The 23,583-nt window shown below is 42.9% G+C and overlaps 1 protein-coding gene across 1 annotated transcript in view; it reads left to right on the top strand.

Annotated features, from left to right (window-relative positions):
* ADAMTSL3 (ADAMTS like 3) overlaps positions 1-23,583 on the top strand; it is a 351,345-nt gene that overhangs the window by 202,227 nt on the left and 125,535 nt on the right. The window contains exons 9-14 of the mRNA XM_032593550.1: positions 8,666-8,777; positions 14,042-14,180; positions 15,268-15,318; positions 15,833-16,037; positions 21,046-21,193; positions 22,791-22,875. Of these exons, the coding sequence (XP_032449441.1) occupies positions 8,666-8,777; positions 14,042-14,180; positions 15,268-15,318; positions 15,833-16,037; positions 21,046-21,193; positions 22,791-22,875 (740 nt within the window). The remainder of the gene's footprint in view (positions 1-8,665; positions 8,778-14,041; positions 14,181-15,267; positions 15,319-15,832; positions 16,038-21,045; positions 21,194-22,790; positions 22,876-23,583) is intronic.

Genomic DNA, 23,583 nt, shown 5'->3' with positions numbered 1-23,583 from the left:
TTTGCTTATTTATTATTTTTTTATTAAAATTTTTTTTAACGTTTATTTATTTGACACAGAGAGAGACAGAGCATGAATGGGGGAGGGTCAGAGAGAGGGAGACACAGAATCTGAAACAGGCTCCAGGCCCCGATCTGTCAGCACAGAGCCTGATGCGGGGCTCGAACTCACGGACCGCGAGATCATGACCTGAGCTGAAGTCGGACGTTTAACCGACTGAGCCACCCAGGCGCCCCGATGTCTATTTATTTTTGAGAGCGAGAGAGATTGAGCAGGGGAGGAACAGAGAGAGAGAGGGAGACACAGAATCTGAAGCAGGCTCCAGGCTCCAAGCTGTCAGCCCAGCTCGAACAGGCTCCAGCTGTCAGCTGGGCTCGAACTCAGGAACTGTGAGGTCATGACCTGAGCCAAAGTCACATACTTCACGGACTGAGCCACCCAAGTGCCCCACTAACTAAAATTTAAATTAAAAAAAGAAAAGAAATGGCTTCAAAACAAATAAGTAAAAAAATAAATAAAAATTTAAAAAAATGTACCAATATTGATTCATCAATAGTAACAAATGGACCGCACCAATGCAAGATGTTAATAATAAGGAAACCGGTGTGTGTTGGGTTTATTAGAAGTGCTGTACTTTCTGCTAAGTTTTTCAGTAAATGTAAAATTGCTCAAAGAAGAAGGAGAAGGAGAAGGAGAAGAAGGAAGAAGAAGAAGAAGCCAAGACAGGACTAGATGTGCAAGACGTTTATGAGTGGGATACCCACAAGGAAGAGGCAAGATGGCACCAAGAGAGGCCAGGAGAGCTGTCCGGCGGCAGTGAAGATCTGACTTCAGAAGCAGAGGAGAGAGGGAAGGAGAGAAAGTTGGGTGGGAGCATCTTAAACTGAAGGGTGGTCCTGGGGGATTCAGCAAGGCTGCAGGGGAGGCCCTGAGCCAGAGTCCTCTATCACATGGTGCAGTGTCTCCCAGGAAATGGCCTGCTTCGGACCGTGGGGTGGGAGCAGCCCACGGGGACCTTGACCTGCCACAGGCGCTGCCGAGCCGTTACAGTCTGCAGTTGTGCGAGTGAGAGGCGCATTCTCACGGGTCCCACACCTGCTAAGGCAGCTGTGACCGCCATGGTCACATGGGACAGTCAGGCGCTAAGACACATGGGGGAGGAATGAACACCGGAACAGGCGTGAGCCTTTGGCGGATGGGAAGGGGAAGTGGATATTGGTCAGCAATTAAATGCATCTGCTCCAGTAAGGGCGTCATCTCTTTATGGAGAACATCTGGGTCTAATGCCTTTTCTGTCTTTTTCTTCCTCTTTGTTTTCTTTTTCTTTTGGTGATAATGGTTGGGACTCAGAAAACTATTTTAGTCCCTCTTAGGCATATTGATTTATTTAGGGTTCTGTTTTTGAGCCAAGTTTGAAATGTGTATTTTGCTAGAGAAACATCCAGTTCGTCCAAGTCTTCCAACTCTTCAAAGGTAATCATGCTGTGTTCCCTTATCATTAAAAAACATCTCCATTGTACCTGTAACCATGTCTCTTTCATTCCTAAACTTGTTCACTGGTTCCTTATCTAATTTTCATTTCATTCAGATCATCCAAAGATTTGTCTCTGAGACAGCCAAGAGCCAGATTTTAGTTTTCCTGATTAACTCAGAGTGTTAAAAATATTCAATTTATGTAAACTTTTATTTTTCTTTCTTTTATCTTTACATTAATTTATTTTGGTATTGTATTTTTAGCTTCTGGAGCTCAATTCTTAATTCATTTTATTTTCAAACTTCTTTTTTCTCTATTACATGTATTTAGGGCATTCAGTTTTCCCGTTCAGAAGCTCTTAATTTTGTTGTAGTGCAAGCTATAGATTTTTAACTTCATGATTGGACCATTTGTATTTTGGTTAGGAAATCTTTGCCTCGTTCAGGATCAAGGGTTATGAAACTATTCTTCTGTGTTTTTCTCTGGAAGCCTTATTGTTTTACTTGTCATATTAAGAGCTGTAATCCACCTAAAATTGATTTTTGCACATGTTGTGAACTATAGTCATTATCTTTTACCACATCTATCCACTGACCCAGAACCATTAGGTGAAAAGATGGTCCTTTCTCCATTTGTCTTAAATTCAAAACTATATGTGTGTGGGGGTCTGTTTCTGGAGTCTGTTGTGTTTCATTGATGTGTCTGTGAGTACCATTGTGACTTAATTACTGTAGCTTTGAAACAAGTCTTGATATTTGCTAGTGTGTGTTCTCCCACTTTGTTCTTTTAATTTTTTTTTTTAATGTTCATTCACTTTTTTGAGAGAGAGAGACAGAGCGTGAGCAGGGGAGAGGAAGAGAGAGAGGGAGACAGAGAAACCAAAGCAGGCTCCAAGCTCTGAGCTGTTAGCACAGAGCCTGACGTGGGGCTCGAGCTCACGAGCTGTGAGATCATGACCTGAGCTGAAGTCGGACGCTTAACTGACTGAGTCACCCAGGTGCCCCTCCCACTTTGTTCTTAAAGACGATCTTTGATATTCTTGACTCCTTGCACTTCCATAACAATTTTTAAGTACGCCTGTCAAATTTTATAAGATTCTTTTGGATTTCAATTAGAATTGCATTGAATCTATGTGTCAATTTGGAGAAAACAGAAAACTTTCCCATCCCAATTTTTCCAATCCATAAATATGGTATTCCCATCCATTTATTTAATTTAAAATTTTTTCTCTCAATAACATTCATAATTTTCAGTGTGTAAGTCATATATTCTAAGTTATCCCCAGTTGTTTGCTATTTTTGTGTTATTATAAATGAATTTTTAAAATTTTCTATTTATTTGTACTAAAGTTATGGGAATCTAACTGATTTTTGTATATTGGCACTGTATTCTTGCTATATTAACACTTATTAATTCTAATAGTTTATAGATTCTTTTGGATTAGGTATACGCAATTCTGATACCTGTAATGATGATAATTTTGTTTCTTCTTTTCCAACCCGTGTATATTTTATTTATTTTTCTTGCTATATTGTACCACTTAGGACATTTGGTATGATATTGAGTAGATTTAGGGACAGCAACTATTTTGTCGTGCTTCTCATTCAGAGGCAAAGGGGTCTGTAATTCTTCACCATGTTTGATGTTTGCCCTGAGGTTTTGATAGTTTATTTGATGAAAGAAATCTTTTTCTAATTTGCTTCCATTGTCACATACAAGTGTGGAATTTTTTCAAATGCATTTTCTACATCTTTTGAAGTGATCATATATTTTTTCCTTTAAGATAGTGAACTGTTGATGTTTAAATGTTAAACCCATCTTACCTTCCTGTAATAAACTTCACTTGATTATTATCATTAGTATAATTTACTAGTAGCATTTACTTATATGTATTGTTTTATCATTAATAAAAAGGATTATCCTTTCATGTATCACTGGGTATAATTTTAAATTATTGTATTTATGATTTTTTTGGTGGCTTTGTTCTGGAAGAGGTTTTCTTTCTAATACTGTATTCGTGTCAGGTCTTGGGTATTAATTTATACTGGCTTTACAAAACAAGTTTAGAAATATTTCCTCAGTTTTCATTCTTTGCAATCGTTTGTTTAAAATTGGTGTCATTTCTTCTTTAAATATTTGGAGATATTAAGCAGTAAATTTTTAGAAGTATGCATTCAGTGTCTTTAAAATATACACAACTATTCATACTTTTAGTTTCCTTTTGTGTCAGTTTTATTTCAAGGACTTTGTCTACGGGTGCACCGTATTTTATTGCACTTTGTAGATTTTCTTTTTTCTTTTTCTTCTTTTCTTTTCTTTTCTTTTCTTTTCTTTTCTTTTCTTTTCTTTTCTTCTTCTTCTTTTTTTTTCTTTACAAATTGCCACAAAGATTTATGACATTCCTGAGTTGAACAAGTGTAGAGGTGCAATTTTTCCAACATTTGCTCATTTTGTGTTTCTGTGTCACATTTTGGTACTTCTCACAGTATTTCAAACTTTTTTATTATTACTATATTTGTGATGGTGATTTATGATCAGCGATTACAAGCCGCTGAAAGCTCAGATGGTTGTTAGCATTTTTTAGCAAAAAAGTATTTTTAAACTAAAGTACACACATTGTTTTCTTAGATGTAATGCTACAGCACACTTAATAGACTACAGTGTAGTGTAAACATAACTGGGAAACCAACTACTTCATTTGACTCGCTTTGCTGTGATATTTGCTCTGCTGGTCTGGAAGAGAACCCACAATATCTCCAAAGTTCAACTAACTTTTTAAAGGTTATTGGCAGAGATCTTTTCATATTATCTTCTTACTGTTTCTTCATTGTCTCCAGGATCTGTAGTGAGTCATTTTTCTCATTCCTGAGACTGATTATTTGTCCCTACTTTCTTTTTAACTTCATCAGTCACTTTGGAGGGCTATCACTTTAATTAGACTTTTCACAGAAACACCTTTTCATTTACGTTATTTGCATTTTAGTGTAGTTTCCTTTCCATATGATTAATATCCAGTCTCATCTTTGTTCTCTCCATCCTTCTTCTGTCTCTGGATTTAATAAGCTGTTACCTTTTTATCTTTTCTAGTTGGATGTCAGGTCATTGATTTTCATCCTTTTTTTGCCCCATAACACATGTATTTAAGGCTATGAATTTCACTCCAATCATTCCTTATATTTTATTATGCAAATGTTGATATGAAATCTTTTCCATCATCATTCAAATTGTATTGTAGTTTTCATATTGATATATTCCTTGACTTAAAGAATATTTAGAAGTATACTCTCCAAGTATGTAGGAATTTTGCAGTAATCTCATTCTTATTTTATTTTATTTTAGAGAGCATGAGCATGGACAAGGGAGAGGGCAAAGGGAGAGAGAGAAAGACAGAGAATCTTAAGAAGGCTCCATGCTCAGTGAAAAGCCTGACGTAGGGCTCAATCTCATGACCCTGAGATTATGACCTGAGCCGAAATCAAGAGTTGGACTGAGCCACCGAGGCACCCCACTCATTATTACTTTACCGCTTCATTCTACTATAGTCAAAGAACATATTCTATATTATGTCAACTTTTTTGAAATCTGTTAAAACTTAATTTGTGGCTCAGAACATAGCAAATATTAGAAGATATGATGTGTGGTCTCCTGTTGTTGGGCACAGTGTCCATACGTCAATGTGGTCATGTTTATTAATGGTTTTATTAAAAATTGTAACCTTACTGGTTTTTGTCTGCTCATTCTGTTAGTTACCACAAGAGATATGGTAAAACTACCACTGTGACTGTTACCTTTATCTAATTTTTTTTTCTATTCTTGTTAATTTCAAATTATTTATCTTTGAGGCTAGGTTGTTAGGTCCGTTCACATTTAGAGTCGTTACCTCTTCTAGTGACTTGACCACCTTACCATCATGAAACTATTTTCTATTAGTGTATTGTCTTCTGGCTTCCACTTACTCTTAAGAAGCCAGCTGTCAGTCTTATTTTTGTGCCTTAGAAGGTAATGTGTCTTTCTCCCTGTCTGCTTTTCAGTGTTTGCTCTTTGGTTTTCATCAATTTTTTAAGATTGTTTACGTATTTATGTATGTATTTATTTATTTAGCAAGCACACACACAAGCTGGGGAGGGGCAGAGAGAAAGGGAGAGAGAGAATCCTAAGCAGATTCCATGCTGTCAGCACAGAGCCTAATGTGGGGCTCGATCCTGTGAACCATGAGATCGTGACCTGAGCTGAAATCAAGAGTCGGACGCTCAACTGACTGAGCCTCCCGGGTGCCCCTGGTTTCCGTCAGTCTGACTGTGATGTAATTAGTGACTTTCTTCTGCTTGAGGTTTGTAGAGCTTCACAGCCATGGCTTGATATCTACCATCGGTTTTGGAAGATTCTCATTGATTACCTCTGCAGATATAGTTTCTATGCCATTCTCTGTGTTCACTTTCTCTGGGACTATACTTACACCTTCACCTGTCATGTCTACTTTCCGCTTCCTTCTTCCGTGTCTGTTTACTGATTCTCTCTTTAATTGTATGCAATCCAGGGGTCAGCAGATCCTGACCAGCAAGCAGAGTGGAGTTTTACTGGAACACAGCCACAGCCATTTGTTTACAGGTTGTCTGTGGCTGCCTTTTCCCTGTGCCAACCAAGTCAGATCACTGTAATGGGGACTATATGGCCTGAAAACTATGTCTGCCTTCTGATTCTTTACGAAAATATTTGCCGAGCCCCAGTCTGATCCATTGTCAAGTCTGTCCATTGCGATACTGATTTAAGTTACTGTGCCTCGTTCTTCTAGAATTGCCATTTTATTTTTGTGGCCTCTCTGTTTCTAGTGAAATTCTCTGTCTTGTCACTTAACTTCTTAAGCATTTTCACCATCCTGTCTTAGTCCAGACTTTCTAAAAAACAAGAGCCCAAGGAGGGAGCCGTGTGCTAACGCTGAGGTTTTAAGACCCTGGCACCGTATGGGGTATTGTGAAACACGACCTGAAGCCAAAGCTAGAATTTCAGGGGTTGGTAGCCGTATAACTAGGTGTTTAAGTTTCTATCTGGTGATGCCACTATTTGGATATTCTGTAATTCCGTTTATAGCGTATTCCACCTTTTCTGTTGGTTGTTAAATCTTATTTTTTGTGTGTGCCTGGCTATTTTTAAGTTTTTCTGTGTATAGTGGGTGAAAGATTATAGATACGATCTGAGACTGGATTAATTTCTGCTTCTGGAAGACAGGTTAGCAGCCAGGTACCTTCAGCCAACAAGCGATTGAAATAATTGGAACCTGGCGTTCATTCCCTTTGAAAAGTGGCCTACTTCCAGTTCATGCTTCTTACTAGGATAGAGCTTTCTGGGGCTCCCAGTTGGGCACGTGGAGCATTTACTGGTACCCCCCTCAGCTTGGTGGGCCTCGGGCTCCAGTGTTTGTTCTCAGACTCGTGAGTCTGATGACAGCTCTGCTCAGCTTCTCAGCCACTCAGTCACCCCTTGCACGATGGAAAATGCCGGGAGCAGAAATGTGGTGCCAGAGGTGGTGCCAATGTCACGCTCGCCTCTCTGGGCTTCCTTTGTGTCTGGGGTCTTGTCCCTGCAAACGCTCACTGGCGTGGTCGTTCTCTGATGCCTTCAGATACATCAGAAATACATTTTAGGCGGAGCTCTCACTCTCTCTGGCAGGATTCATCAGAGACCAGCCATTCTTCCACAGCCAGAGCACAACCCTTTCGAAGTGTTTCGTGCCTCTGTGACGCTGTGCATCCTGCCCTCCCTCCCCCCACCTCTCCTCCCCCCGCCTCTCCTCCCCCCCACCTCTCCTCCCCCCCACCTCTCCTCCCCCCACCTCTCTTCCCCCCCACCTCTCCTCCCGCCCACCTCTCCTCCCCCCCACCTCTCCTCCCCCCACCTCTCCTCCCCCCCACCTCTCCTCCCCCCCACCTCTCCTCCCCCCCACCTCTCCTCCCCGACAGCATCTTGTGCTAGAGTGTTTTACCGTTTTATGATCAAATACATCCAAATATTATCTTTTAGTCAACTCTTACTTATGTTTATGAATCAGCTTTACTGACTGATTTCATCATTACTGCTTCTTGCATCTACTCCCTCCTGCTTTTATATTCGCTTTTGTTCAATACCTTTTCATAGTTTTTTCCTTTTTTTTTTCCAGTGAGGGTCTCAAGTGGTACCGTTTCAGTCGTTCTGTGTCTGAAGATATCTCTGTTTCCCTGGTTCTGATAGATAATTTGATCATCGCTTGCTTATAGATTGACCATTGATCTTTGACTGTTGATTGATAGTTTAGTTACAAAATTCTAGACAAAAAGTTATTGTTGCTTGGCACTTTGAAGGTGTGATTTTGCTTTCTTGCATCCGGTATTGCCTATGAGAAATCGGATGCCAGTGTGATTCTCACTGTTTCATAGCTAATCATTTTTTTTTTCCTTTCTGACAACTTTTAAGATTTCTCTTTATCCCGGTTGTTGTACTTTTTAAAAATGTCTGCCCAGAACATTTTTAAACTGAGTACACCTGTCTTTCTCAAGGTCTAGGAAATTCTCAGCAATTATATCATCCAATATTGGCTTTTCATTATGTCCTCTATTGGGTCCCCCGCTTGAAGTCCCTATGGGCTTTGGCATTTCTGGATGGATCGCTGGATCGTTAGATGCTGGAACGCTCGAGTATGAACACCACATATTTGTGTACATTTGCGTTTCTCCAGTTGTGCTTTCCAGAAGACCTTTTTGGAGGGATTTGCGTAAAGATGAAAGTGTAAGAATTATTGCAACTGTAAGAACTCCAGGCATGTGGCATGGTGCAAATAAACCCAGACTGTCTCAGCCCCTGCTCTCATGGAAATTAAACTCAGATGTATCAGGTAGAAAAAAAAAACAGAAGTTACGCGAACAAACAAAAAAAGGCCACCTACACGTTTGAGAACTCCCTTCCATGCATGGAGTTGTCTGGAAAAATGACTCTGGGGAGCCTGGTTGAAGGTCTTCTGAGCCCCCCTCTGTGGCAACCCCGAATGAAGTGTTATCACATGTTAGAATTTTTGGAAACTTCATGTGCCGGAGTTGGTTGTGAAAGAACTGAAGATCTGAGATTGCATACCTCAGTGAAGTACATTGATCTCCTTCGGAAAGCCGTGGGAAGTGTTAGACCATTGCATGTAGATGCGTCACCATGGTTCTCTGTGTCCAGACCAGGTACACGGTGGCCAAGGACAGTGTGGCCCAATTCTTCTTCTATCAGCCGATCAGTCATCAGTGGAGACAAACCGACTTCTTCCCCTGCACTGTGACATGTGGAGGAGGTGAGGCACAGACTTCGTTCTTGAATGTTCCGAGCTCAGAGTTAGAAATGACGTACCTGTGTGTTTTTTTGAAGCTGACTGTAACATTGGTGTGGTGACGGGTGATGAGTGATCACGCGGCATCCTGCCCAGCAGCCTGGACTGCAGTGGTGTGAATGGATGTGTGTTTGCCTTTATTCTTGGAGACAGGTGCAACAGTCTAGACAGACTTGTAGCAAAAAGCTGGAGACCTGTTTATGTGTGTCCTTGCGTTTCTTGTCTTAAGTGTCTGTAAAGCATGCATTATTTTTAATTTTCCACGGAAAACCTGAAAAACAGACCAAGCAGCTTGGTGAAGGGGTCGCGTTGGTTCTAACATTTAGATTTCCACCCCGTCCTCCCTCAAGGTAGGTGCCTTAGCGTAAATTACCAAAAGGAGAAAGGGTAGCCGCTGAGTGGTAAGGGGAAACTCCTGCCTGCTGCTTGCTTAGTTCAAGGATTTCACAGATAGTGAAGGAAGGTTCTGGGCTCCACACACGTGCTACACGTATTTACAGGCTCAGGTGGCGGGAAATCGGCTGTTTAATATGGAGAAAGCGTCTGCCTGGAGGAAAGGAGGCTGCCAGAGCCTCCATTGTAAGGCTCTTTTAATAAACTGAACTTTAAAATTGAAGAATAAATGGTTCTGAGCTCATGCCAACACATGAACCGTGGTTCCTTGAATTGCTAGAGGGCCTTATGTGGATAACTTCCCCTAAAAGCACCAGGCAGCAGTGTTGGGCATTTCCATGGGGTGTTCATCTTCACATTTATTCTTGCAAACAGTCTTAAGAAAGGTCTCTTTGCGTGGCTGTATTATGTGTGAGCAAACAGAAACGTATTAGATGTAAAGGACGTACCCCCGTTTGCTCAGCTGGTGAACAGCTCCCTCTGAGCCCCCAGCTGAGTGTCCCCAGTCACTTCTGCCTTTCCTCCTTTAAACTCCAGGCTTCGGGTATCAGGGACGCCTTCGGGTTCCCGGGAATCTGTATCTCAGGACTCTCTCCTCTGGGATTTAGGCTCCCTGTGAAAGCAGCAGGCAGGTGCTTTTGTGGGGAGCACTTATCCCAGACCCCAGAAGGAGCTTGTGTTGCCGAGAAGGAAAGAGAAACGGTCTAGGGGTTGAATGGGGCTCTGGAAACCAGCTAGAAAGTTAGTCTTCCCAGTTACTTCTTCCTAGACGTGGCTTGAGCAATAGACCACTAGATTATGATTCTACAGCCGTGGTTCTCAAAGTGGGGTCCCCGGGCCAACAGCATCAGCATCACGTGGGAACTTGGTGGAAATGCAGATTCTTGGGCCCCACCCTGGACCTACTGAATGAGAAACTCTGGGAATGGGGCCCATTAATCCTTTTCAACAGTCCCCCCCAGGAAATTAGGGTACACATTCAAGTTTAAGAATCTTTGGATATCAGCTGTAGCCATATTAATCACTGCTTTTGCCATATCTGTGTTACCCCTGCACGATTCTTTACTTCAGGTTTTTTCTTTAAATGGATGTTTTAAGAAATTTAAATGGAGGCATCTGGGTGGCTCAGCTGGTTAAGTGCCCAACTTCAGCTCACGTCGTGTTCTAATGGTTTGTGGGTTCGAGCCCCGCGTTGGGCTCTGCACTGACAGTGTGGAGCCTGCTTGGGCTCTCTCTCTCTTTCCTCTCTCTCTCTGCCCCTCCCCCTCTTGCTCTTTCCCAAAATAAATAAAAAATAAATAAACTTTAAAAATGTTTAAATAAACATATTCACAAAAACAATTTAGGGGCGCCTGGGTGGCGCAGTCGGTTAAGCGTCCGACTTCAGCCAGGTCACGATCTCGCGGTCCGTGAGTTCGAGCCCCGCGTCAGGCTCTGGGCTGATGGCTCAGAGCCTGGAGCCTGCTTCCGATTCTGTGTCTCCCTCTCTCTCTCTGCCCCTCCCCCGTTCATGCTCTGTCTCTCTCTGTCCCAAAAAATAAGTAAATGTTGAAAAAAAAAAATTAAAAAAAAAAAAACAAAAAAACAAAAAAAAACAATTTAATTTTACCTCGAGGAGGCAAACTGATCTCCTGCCGTAAATAGAACACGATCACAAAAATAAATACGACTTAAACACAGTGCTGGAGATCATCTTTAAGTCCCTGCCAGCGCTAACATTCCCTCGGTTTTTCTCGATTCCACCGAAGGTGAAAATGTATTTTGCTGAACATTACAAGCATTGTTCCGAGGCAGAAACTCCTTCAGGGCTTTGAGTCACCGACCTTGCGTCAGTGACCGCCAAGGAAACTCTTAAAACACATTTGATCTCGTTGAAAGCTGATTGAGGGAAAACGGTGTTGGGAGTTGAGACCGTGATCTGCATAAATTCAGTGAGTCTCTCCAAACCCGGGCCTCAGACTCATTTTGGCCAAACTCGTTCTCCAAAAATGGCATGACGACATTTCCGTCAAGAGGCAGGGTGGCCACAGAGCTGAAGTTCAGGGACTTGGACTCACTTCTTGGCTTTGCCACTGCTTAGCTCTGTGCCATCTTCGAAGCTCAGTCTGCTTATCCATAAAACAGGATGACCCCCCTTGCAGCACTGTCGGGGAACAAAGTGAGAGGACACAGGTCAAGGAGCCTAATAGAGTGTCTGGCAGTTAATGGGTACTCAGGAAATACCTGTTATGTCCGATTCTAAAGAAACCTGAATTTTGTTAAAAATTCAGCATAATCTCCAGGGTTGTGGCCGCCCCCCCTCCTGGCATTCTCCGGTGGTGGGTTATGAGATACATACGTGACTCAATGCTCTCAGGGTGAGTGGGACATACCCACAGATTCCCTGCCTGCATGTTTTATATCCAGAAGCAGAATCCCACCACCTTTGAGTCAAGTGGACCATGGTTCCAGAGATGACCATCTCCCATGGACCCCCAAATAAAAGCAAAGAGCGGGCAGCGGTGTGGGGGGGTTATTCTTACTCAGCAAGTGGACAAAGATCTCTTTCTTTTTAGTGTCCCCCCTCTCCCACCTAATCACTCAGAGAGACATTCCCATTCAGGCGCATAAGAAAAAAGAGGAGCTTTTTCACTCTGGGAGGGACATTGGGAATGGGACTCGGCTTAGTCAGTTGGTTAAATTCTTGGGAGGGAAACAGATGTGCCTCATACTCAGGTGCGGAAGGAAAGACAGCCCTGCTGGAGCCATAAATGGGAGCACCTGGCAGGGAAACTGTCCGCCAGAGACAGCAGTGGCTGTAAGAACAGAAGGGAAACTTGAGGCTGCTCTCTTGGGGTTCCCTCTACGGCCTGCCATTTTCTGCACACAGGCAGAATTTCAATACATTGGTTCATAACATAGGAAGGCAGCCTGCCTTATTTCCTTCGCTTTCAGTTATCTCTGTACCTCCCTCAAATTAAATGAATTGTCTCTCCTTAAATTGTATGCTTTTTGTCTCCTAGAAGTATGTTTCCATTTAGAACAGAGGTGTTCCTTTGCTTCGAGGAGGTATAGTCTCGTTCCGTACTTGTTTTGGAGGAAATAAACACACACACATAAAACCCACAAGGAAAGCATTACCAGAGTTTAATTGCATTACTAACCAAGTCGCCATGATCTGTGTAAATGCCACTTCTGAGTTGTTGGGTCATCAGGCAGGTCAGTTCTCTGCTCCCTAAGGTACTGGGATGCTGGGCTTTTCTGGCTTGCCTGTAATCATCTACGCGGGACTCTGAAGACCAGTCTGGAGAAAGTACTGGATAGATTGCCCCTGCCATCTGATATTGTAGACTCTCTGGCAGATATTGGCACCCGAGTAGCATTTTATTGACTCCATTTGGATTTTCGTTCTTGCGGTTTCAACCTTGCTTTTCATAACGCATACCAGTCTGTCCTTCCCCACGCCGTGTACGTCCAAGCCATGGCTTGCGGAATGCCGTCTAGTGGTTTATAAAATCAGATTCCTCTCGGCAATCAGGCCCTTAAATGTATTTTTAGACCTTTAGACCAACTGGCTGAGGCTGAGAGCTTAGCTTTGAGCCTTTTTTTTTTTTCCTGAAGAGCTCATTCTGCTTTTGAAAAATTGCCTTTTTTTTTTTTCCTTTTAAACTTAGCATGACACTTATGTAGTGACAGGAAGCCTGGGATCAGATCTTTCAGGAAGTAGAAGCATCATTTTGAGAGTTGTTTTTTAAATCTACGGCACTCATCCATTTGGAACGCTCACTTTCCTCAGAGACTGTGCAATTTGAAATTCACAGAATCGAGAGTGAGTTTTCATCCCTTCTGCTCTGCAGGATTTTGAGGCAGGGGGCGGTGTAGGGGATGGGCTTTGTTCCTCCCAGTATGGACAGTGCTTACTTCCCCAGTTAGAGAAGCTCGTTGGCATCCGAGGTGCCCCAGGTGCCCCCGGACAGCAAACAAGTAAAACGCAGTGTCCCCAAGCAACAGGATATTGTGCGGTGGAAGGAGGCACCGGCCGGGGCATGTGGGTGGCTCTTAACAGTGTCGTGCTGAGTGAGAAAAGTAGACAATAGAACAAGATTTAAAGTACCTATCTAGTTACAACAGGTACACACAAGCAACATCGCATGAGGCACATGTGGATTTGAGAACATGTAAACAAGAAATAGGGGTCTCTGGGGGAGTCAGGATGGGAATAGTAAAAACAGAATATGGGGAAACGGGGGGCCCATGGCACAGGGCTGTGGGGACATTCGGGAGACCGGCCAGCAAGTGACCTTCCGCCCCAAGGTCTGAGCATTCCGTAAAGGAGTCCCTTGCCACTTTCTCGTTAAAAGTGCTAAGACAGGGCATCTGGGTGATGCAGTTGGTTAAGCATCTGACTCTTGATCTCAGCTCAGGTCATGATCTCACAGTTTGTGAGTTCGAGTCCCACATCGGGCTCTGCACTGATGTTGCAGAGACTGCTTGGGATTATGTCTCTTCTTCTCTCTGACCCTCCCCCTGCTTGTGCGTGCTCGCTGTCTCTCTCTCTCTCTCTCTCTCTCGGCCACACATCTTCATCATCTTAGAAGAACCTGAAGATCATTAGAGCACACAAACCAACCCATTTCCCGGACTGAGCCACCCAGTGTTTCTGCCTCAGTTGGACCGTGTAAGGACCCGGGCACTGCTGTGTGCTAGAAGCTCCCAGCGGTTCCCCTGCATAGTCAGGGATGAGAACCACGGAGTTAAGTTTCTTCTGGGGGAGGAAGAGTCTGTGCCAAGGGATCACTGCCGCGGGAAAACGACACAGTGCGATATTCACAGGTGCCTTTTCTTTTTCCCATTAGGCTATCAGCTCAACTCGGCCGAATGTGTGGATATCCGCTTGAAGAGGGTAGTTCCTGACCATTACTGCCATTACTACCCCGAAAATGTGAAACCCAAGCCCAAACTAAAGGAGTGCAGCATGGATCCTTGCCCTTCGAGGTCTGCGTCATTGCCCTTAGTGTTTACTCTAAAAAGAAATCAGCCAACCGCCACCAAGACCAGTCCATCTTTGCAGAGTGACATTTGCACTGTGCGACCTTGAACACACGCAGGTGGCAGCTACCCGCGTTCGTAGCCCCGCTCAGCGGGACGAGGCTCGCCAGCGCACACAGCCCCGCACTCTCCTGTCTGGCTGTGCGTGCATGTGCCCTGATATTCACCCCTCTGTAAGGACCCTCAGTGAGCATCTACACACACAACAGGGAAGCTCTCTCCAACCAAGTACGATGTCTTGTCCATCTGCCAGTCATAAAAATCTTGAACTCACCGTTTTCACTTTTAAACTGGGTCACCCGTTACCCCGTGCTGACTTTCGAAGCGTTTGCATTAAGTTCAGTATAAATAATGCATTGCTCAAGCAAGTAAGAAGTTTCAATGCCAAGGCAGAAAAGCGATGCATAAACTATCCCGTTGCATAATTTAGTACCTGCTGACTTGGACTGCCTGGGGAAGTTTCCTGGCTTTCCTACAGTATCTTAAAATAACAGCCACAATATCAAGTCCTAGAATCCCCCAGACAGCTGCCAGCTGGCTGAGGCAGAAGTGTGCAAATGGAAAAGGAAGCATTCTCAGTGGATTTCATTTCCTGTCACTGAACTACCCATTTCCTGGAATCCCAGGTGAACATAATTATGAATAGAGACCTTTTCAAAGGACAGCTTCTATGAAACAAAATGTCTTTCTAAAGAGTCTACTAAGATGATAAAATGTTAATATCATCAACATACCAAAATAACCTTCTTAGATGATGAAAAGTAGGTTTATCTGAATGAAGAGACACTCTTCCCTTTGATTAATTCATACCACTGGTTTCTGTAGTTCCGTGTAACTGGAGATGGCGTGTGCCACGGATGTTCCCGAAAACCAAAAAAGATGGTGGGAAGTTTTGGGGAAGGGTTCGCAGCACTTGTCATGTTTCGTCTTCAGTCTGAAAGGGCTCTGTCTTTTGGGATGTCAAATCTGTATGGGTTAAATTAATATGTCGATTGATTTAGAAATGACACTGTCACCATGATTTCATTTGTAGCGACGGATTTAAAGAGATCATGCCCTACGACCACTTCCAACCTCTCCCTCGGTGAGTTACGTGTTTCCGTTTTCCACTCTGTAATTTGCTCTAAGTAGTTTGCAAGGAACTGTAGTATCTGTAGCAACAGTCCAAAATATAAGAGGGACAGATACTAGATCCTTTACGGGGAGCTACAGGAAAACAGACTTCAACTCCATAAGGAAGATGTGTCAAAGAATCGGATGGAATACACTGCCTCAAACGGCCACGTCTCCCGTCACTGGGGATGTCCGACCGTTAGAGAGGGAGCTCAGGCCTTGCAGTTGGTCAGAAATTTGAGTCCCCCTTTTATACCTGGATGACTAGTTTCCGACTTTGAGATTCTCCTGTTCTCTAGTAATACTGTCCTTTAGTATTGATGGTCTAGAGACAGCTCAAGGAATGCTTCCGGAAGTACTTTTCGCTGTCGCGTTTGCAAGCTTGAAACAGACGGATTCCCAGCGGTTCCCCTGGGAGCTTGCAAGCTTGAAACAGACAAGCCAATGACAAATAAATAATGTGTTTTTATTTGTTCGCTTTTGAGCTGGGAACATAACCCTTGGACTGCGTGCTCGGTGTCCTGCGGGGGCGGGATTCAGAGGCGGAGCTTCGTGTGTGTGGAGGAGTCCATGCACGGAGAGATACTACAGGTAGAGGAGTGGAAGTGCATGTACGCGCCCAAACCCAAGGTCATGCAGACCTGCAACCTGTTCGACTGCCCCAAGTGGATTGCCATGGAGTGGTCTCAGGTAAGATTCCAGACCGGACACTTTGCTTTTCATTTTTATCTTATTTTATTTTCTTAATTTATTGAGATATAGTTTGTTTGTTTTTTTTTTTTTTTTAATTTTTTTTCAACGTTTATTTATTTTTGGGACAGAGAGAGACAGAGCATGAACGGGGGAGGGGCAGAGAGAGAGGGAGACACAGAATCGGAAGCAGGCTCCAGGCTCCGAGCCATCAGCCCAGAGCCCGACGCGGGGCTCGAACTCACGGACCGCGAGATCGTGACCTGGCTGAAGTCGGACGCTTAACCGACTGCGCCACCCAGGCGCCCCTAGTTTGTTTGTTTTTTTTTAAGCAGTCTCCCTGCCCGGCGCAGAGCCCAATGCAGGGCTTGAACTCACGACCCTGAGATCAAGACCTGAGCCGAAATCAAGGGTCTGACTCGTAACCGACTAAGCCACCCAGGCACCCTAAGGACAGGACACTTTCACTGTAACCTCAGATTTGAACGAACATTGACTAGGGGCTATCGATCCTTTTGTCACATACCCCCTAAAAGGTGCTCTCAAAATTAAATACCCCGTCACCTCTATTTAGATTGACATCTAAAAGTCTTGATTGTAAGTTTGAGTAAAAAGTATCAAAGAGTGTCATTTCTAACATGTGAATGCTGACATTTTAAAATAAAAGTGTTATAGCATTTAAACAAAAAAATGTGTTCAGCAGAATGTAAATGCCATGATGATTTCTATCTTTGCCATCTTTCCCTTAAAAAGCACACAAAGAGGTCCTTCTTGAACAGTTTGTGGATAGTTTGCATTTTTCCCCCTTGAGCTCACGTTCTGAATCCACTCTCCCCACAGAAATTTATCCCAGCATACTGTACCTTTATGCCATAGTCTTTTATTGATTACGCTATTCTACTTTTTCCCAAGAATATATGTATAGCAATTGAAATCGTTATATTTTATTTGAAATTAATTTATTTCATTTTCCTGTAGCCATAGGCTCTAAGTATTAGGAATGTTCCCCCTCCCCTGGATTGTTATTATCACAACAATATAAATATATTTCAAATTTTGGTAAACACTTATTACACATAAAAAGTAAATTTTTTAAATATAAAATTTATTGTCAAATTAGTTTCCATACCACACCCAGTGCTGATCCCAACAGGTGCCTTCCTCAATGTCCATCACCCACCCTCCCCTCCCTCCCACCCTCCATCAACCCTCAGTTTATTCTCAGTCTTTAAGAGTCTCTTATGGTTTGGCTCCCTCCCTAACTTTTTTTTTTTCCTTCTCCTCCCCCATGGTCTTCTGTTAAGTTTCTCAAGATCCACATAAGAGTGAAAACATAAGGTATCTGTCCTTTTCTGTGTGACTTATTTCACTTAGCATAACACTCTCCAGTTCCATCCACGTTGCTACAAAAGGCCATATTTCATTCTTTCTCATTGCCATGTAGTATTCCATTATGTATATAAACCACATCTTCTTTATCCATTTGTCAGTTGATGGACATTTAGGCTCTTTCCATCATTTGGCTATTGTTGAAAGTGCTGCTAGAAACATAGGGGTACGAGTGCCCCTTACGCATCAGCAGTCCTGTATCCCTTGGGTAAATTCCTAGCAGTGCTATTGCTGGGTCATAGGGTAGATCTATGTTTAATTTTTTGAGGAACCTTCACACTGTTTTCCAGACCGGCTGCACCAGTTTGCATTCCCACCAACAGTGCAAGAGGGTTCCCGTTTCTCCACATCCTCTCCAGCATCTATAGTCTCCTGATTTGTTCATTTTAGCCACTTTGATTGGCGTGAGGTGGTATCTGAGTGTGGCTTTGATTTGTGTTTCCCTGGTGAGGAGCCACGTTGAGCATCTTTTCATGTGCCTGTTGGCCTTCTGGATGTCTTCTTTAGAGAAGTGTCTATTTATGTCTTCTGTCCATTTCTTTACTGGATTATTTGTTTTTCGGGTGTGGAGTTTGGTGAATTCTTTATAGATTTTGGATACTAGCCCTTTGTCCGACATGTCATTTGCAAACATCTTTTCCCATTCTGTTGGTTGCCTTTTAGTTTTGTTGATTGTTTCCTTTGCAGTGCAGAAGCTTTTTATCTTCATGAGGTCCCAATAGTTCATTTTTGCTTTTAATTCCCTTGCCTTTGGGGATGTGTCAAGTAAGAAATTGCTACGGCTAAGGTCAGAGAGGTCTTTTCCTGTTTTCTCCTCTAGGGTTTTGATGGTTTCCTGTCTCTTTCAGTTGGAATCAATCCAGAAAATGAGGGTGGGTGGCTTAAAAAATTGTCCATTCCCAGAATGGGTTCAGACCTGGGTTCCGCAATAATTTTATTCTTAGTTTTTACTGCTGGTTTCTTGTTCTGTTTTGTTTTGCACGCGCACACCAGGAAAACTTGTTCACATAAGTAAACAGAACTGAGGCGGATTTTCTTACAGCAAGGCCATTCCATTCTTGAACTCCTGACGTATGTGCCAAAAGTCACGCTGTGATCTATCATCAGAAATCAACATTTTTACCTCTATAACCTGCAGAGCTCACTTTCAGCTCTTAGAAGAGTCCCATCCATATGTTTTGTGTTGGCTTTAGAGCTTTCATACCACGACCCCACATCCTCATCAATATTGTGACTTTATCGTCACTCACGGTATCAAAAGGGGGGTTGCTAACCAAATCATCTCATTTACCTTTCTCAGCTCTTAATACTTTTCATTTGTTTGCAAACATCAAATACATTCTCAGTAACGAGAATTCGTTATCATTAAGGATATATTCCTCCTCCAAAGAGGAGTTCTGGAAATTGTAAATACCGACAGCATTATTAGGGTAAGTGTCCAGCTTCCCGGGGGGGAAGGGGGTGCTATGTGAGAGGAGACAATACTCCTTTGGAGTGACCAGTCCTGGTGTGGTTATACCTTATCATCCATCGTACTGTTTTCTTTCTCTTTGGGCAGAGTTCTTGTTTCTTTCTTGGCTGATATGCAACAGCCTCTGACAGTCACATATATTTCAAGTTGATAAATCTTGGGGTAGGGGAATCGATTTCCCAGAAATAGGGTCTAATCTCAAACCTCACTCAGTTCATTGGAATATTTGTTCAATGGCAAGAGGAAATCAGATAGGTTTCCTGATAGCCTTTTTTTTTTAACTCCCTATTTTTAAAAACTCCAGTAGAGTTAACATAGTGTTATATTAGTTTCAGTTGTACAGTATCGTGGTTCATTGGTTCCACATCACGACGAAGTGCACTCTCATTCCCTTTTCCTTATTTCATCCATCCCCTCCCCCCACCGCCCCTCTGGTAACCGTCTGTTTGGTCTCTGATGATACCTTCCCTTTTTGGAGAAGTGAGTATGTTAAAAAAAAGGCCTTCCTGTCCTGTGAAACTTGTCTGTGACCGTGTAGGAAACATCTACAGACTTAAGAAAGAGTCCTTGAGCTCGATGTGTCAGTGGCAAAGTCATGGTTTTGGCAACGAGAGGCTCCAGGATGGATCCGCTATGCCCCTTGGGAACTGTGTGACCTTGAGCAAGGTCCTTTGGTGGTGGCCTATTTGCTCATCTGTCGAATGGGAGTGAGGCTACTGACCTGAAGGTGCGTTGGGACATGAGTAAGATAACCCCCGCGGGCCGCACCTGTTCATAGTGGATGTCCTAGGACTTTCAGCCCCTCCCTCGGATGGATCCCAGAATTGGGGATGCCCGAAGTGTATACAGTTTGGACTTTGAAGAAGAAAGGATGCAAAATACAAATATCAGGCACCTCAGTGAATTTTTACTCAGAATAAGCAAAGCAATTGCAAAATTTTAAAAAAATGACAATGACCCCCAACGTGAACTCTGAACTTTAGTTAAAACAATACAGCAGCATTGGTTCCTCCGTTGTAATAATTGTATCACACTCACACAAGATGTCAGTAATAAGGGAGACTATGGGGGTGAGTGGGGGCAAAGCAGAACTCTGGACTGTCTGCTCAGTTTTTCTCTAAACATAAAATGGTCCTAAAAAATAAAGTCTATTAATTAAAAAAAACACATACTTATACACATATGTACTCCCCAACATATGTACATAAATTGAAATGATATCCAAGACTTTCATGACAGGAAAATACTCCATTTGTCAGTAAGAGAACCTTCCAAATCATAAATAAATAATTCAAGGAAAAAAATACAACACAAACCATGAAAATTCAGACAAAATAGCAAAATGTTTATTTAAAAAAGTTTTTTTAATCTATTTATTTTTGAGAGAGTGAGACAGCATGAGCCAGGTCGGGGGGGTGGGGTGTGGGTACAGAGAGAGGGAGACACAGAATCTGAAGCAGGCTCCAGGCTCCGAGCTGTCAGCACAGAGCCCGATGCGGGGCTCAAACCCACGAGCCGTGAGACCCTGACCTGAGCCAAAGTCGGAGACTTAACCGACTGAGCCACCCAGGTGCCTTGCAGAATGTTTTTATTAATTTTAACTGCTTGGTATTTCTACAGTATTTTTCCTGAGCTTTGTGGCTGAATACTCTATGATGGCCTCTTCGTGTGATCGCAGTTTTGCAAGATCGATTTCTGTAGACAGAATGGGAAGAAAATCCTTTAGTGTGACTGATCAGAATTTGATTTTTTAACTAATAGTTTAAAAAAGTTGCTTTTTCCCATGTTCTCAAGTTGTTTTGGATAATGTCATTACAAATTTAATCAAATTTGAGGAAACCTATATCAAGTCTCTTTCATATCGAACAGAAAATTTTCGGGTCATTTCAGTTTTTCTTGGGCTGTGGCCTCATCTGAAATACTTCTCAGGTTGAGAACTGGACGGAGACCTTGCAAAGGGAGGGGCCCTGAAACATAAGAATCAGGGAAAGCCAGCTTCTATCCCCTTCTTTACCTACTGTTTGTCTAATGGTCTTTTGTGTTTAATACTTACGTAGATCAGGGGCTCTCCTTGGCTTGAGTCATTAATGCCTTTGTGGATCTCCTCGTGGACAAGAATTTCACTGGCTTCTCATTTCTTCTTTGAAGTGCACGGTGACTTGTGGCCGAGGGTTACGTTACCGCGTCGTTCTGTGTATCAACCACCGTGGGCAGCACGTTGGTGGCTGCAACCCACAGCTGAAGTTACACATCAAAGAAGAATGTATCATCCCCATCCCGTGCTACAAACCGAAAGGTAAGTTTGTGGTGCATGTTAAAGTTAAATCAAGGGGTGTTTTCCAGCTCTCATTCGAATATCGCAGGATTTACATTTCAACTTAACCGTCTTAGGAAAACCGTCTTACCGACAGATGGCAGTTAGACTGTCCACCAGGTAAAGAAGCTGGACCCACTTGATAAATTGATCTGGGGGGGAAGCTGAGTGCTTATCGACTCAGTACGTTTAGAGTGGCTCCTATCTGTCTGGGCTTACACCAACATTTCTCGCTGGACACGGAATAATCTGATGGAATCCCTGCTTTGAAGAAAAAGAAGGAGGATGAGGAGAAAGAGAAAGGGGAAAAGAAAAGGAGAAGGATAAAGAGAAAGAGGAGGAGGAAATTTCTCCCAGGGTTCTCATTCTTTTTTCCCCCGCAGTATTTTGTACGTACCTTCCCCTGGAGTGTATGTCTCTTGAGGGAGGGACAACATCATCTTTATCACGTGTCCTGGTGCCTGCCTACCGTGGAGTAGATGAAGACTTTCGGCTCCCAATGCAGATCTCTGGATGCTTTTTGAATTTCTTCTATTATTCCTATTTGTTCCCCAGGAATGAGCAGAAATGGGTAGCATCCACGGGCAGGAAGTCTTGGCATCATCTCTCGGATACACATTCCTTTCCATACATGGTTATTTCCATGTACTTGAGTGAGGTATTACCAACCCTTATGACAAGTATTTCCTTTCTGGAAATGGAAAAAGGATTATCCTCACTGGTTGGTCCCAAGAAGTCTTCCTTAGTCCTTTAGAAAGGATGGTACAATTCTCCTTCATTTTTCTGAGTTCATTATCCATACATAGAGCCTTGTAGTCAACCGTTTCACAAATACTTATTTACTGTGTCCGCCCTTCAGAAAAGCTACGTGGTTGCCCCACGAGGTGCAAGGATGTCGTCGGTGAAGTCTTTCCTCCTGCCTTGTGCACTTGATAGTTCTTTCACAGCCACTGCCTCAGGGTCTGTGATTTCCCTGAAGCAGCCCAAAATTTCCTTTCTCATTTCATAACCTAGTGTGTTCCTTTCTTCATGTCTTACGAGGCTTAAAAGCACAGAAAGGAGCGCCCATCTTGCTCCCGCGTGATGGGCGTAATCGGCAATCAGCTCCCGTGACAACTACACCAATAAAAGTTTGAGTAAAACCTCCTCCCAGTTTTCTAAACATCTACGTTATTTGATTTTCTCCATCGATCTCTTTATTCTTGGGCAAGGGGGATTTGTGGCAAAAGAGAGCAAGCTGATACGGTTGAAGTAAGAGCTTTAATATGTAAACAACAGAGATTAGTATTGGTTTATAGAAGGTTATATATTTTTTTTATATAAAAGGCATTTTTATGCTCGCTTGGAGAACATCTTCAACTGTGCTATGGGATCATCTGGTTGCACTGGGATAATGTGTTAATGAAAACAATACACGACAGAAATGTTTGGTTCACTCCAGAAGCCGCTTCAGGTCCTGTGATAAAAGACCCCACTTTGCATTCGAAAAGCGTGACTGCTTTATCGATGAAATCTTTCGCAAATAACGATCATGTATCCAGCTGCTTTAAGCTTGTTGTTTGTGTTCCCTTTTTCTTAGAAAAAAGCCCAGTGGAAGCTAAGTTACCGTGGCTGAAACAAGCCCAGGAACTAGAAGAGCCCAGAAGAGCAACCGAAGAACCATCGTGAGTCCAGGGCCTTTTATGGGTGTAATCAGGGCATAGCCAGTTAACATGATCTATGTAATTTTTGTACTTATTGGAACACAATGATACATTTCAAATCCAAATGACCTGAATTTTCAGACTCTAGAGAGCTCGAGCTGGCTGGAAGTCTTCTTTATTTCACAATTCAGCAGTTCTACTTTGGCATTATCTGTGAGAAGCACATAAAAGAACAGTGTGTGTTAACTCAAAGCAGACCCAGTGGTCTGTTACAATTAAGAGATTGGGGGTAATTCCTAGATCTAGATTAACACGTATGATTTGACCAAGGACCATGACAACCTTGTACAGATCAATCAGTCATTCCATGGTTAAGTCATGGCCAACCTCTATAAAACCAATTTACTTGAAATGTATCAGGGTGGCCCACGTGATTATAAGGAGAAATCCTGGAGCCGCTGTGGGAAGGAGCAGTGGAAAGAATATGGCACTCTGCATCTTGGAGCCTAGAACCGCCACTTTGAACTGTGTGACCGTAGACAAGTCTTTAATTTTTCTGCGTCTCATTCTCCTTACCTATGAAAGGAGCAGGCTGAACTCGATCTCTCCAGGGTCCATTCCTACTTAAAAATCTAATGACTTCTATCCACATGTGATTTGGCAAGTCTGGGGTGGAATGGTGTCAGTGGAAATGGAGAATTAGGAGTAAACCAGAGACACCTTCCGGAA

The sequence above is a fragment of the Lynx canadensis genome, chromosome B3 (assembly GCF_007474595.2).
Source record: "Lynx canadensis isolate LIC74 chromosome B3, mLynCan4.pri.v2, whole genome shotgun sequence".
NCBI classification, from domain to species: domain Eukaryota; kingdom Metazoa; phylum Chordata; class Mammalia; order Carnivora; family Felidae; genus Lynx; species Lynx canadensis.
The sequence above is the reverse complement of the archived record's forward strand: the minus strand, read 5'-3'. Positions and strand labels throughout refer to the sequence as shown.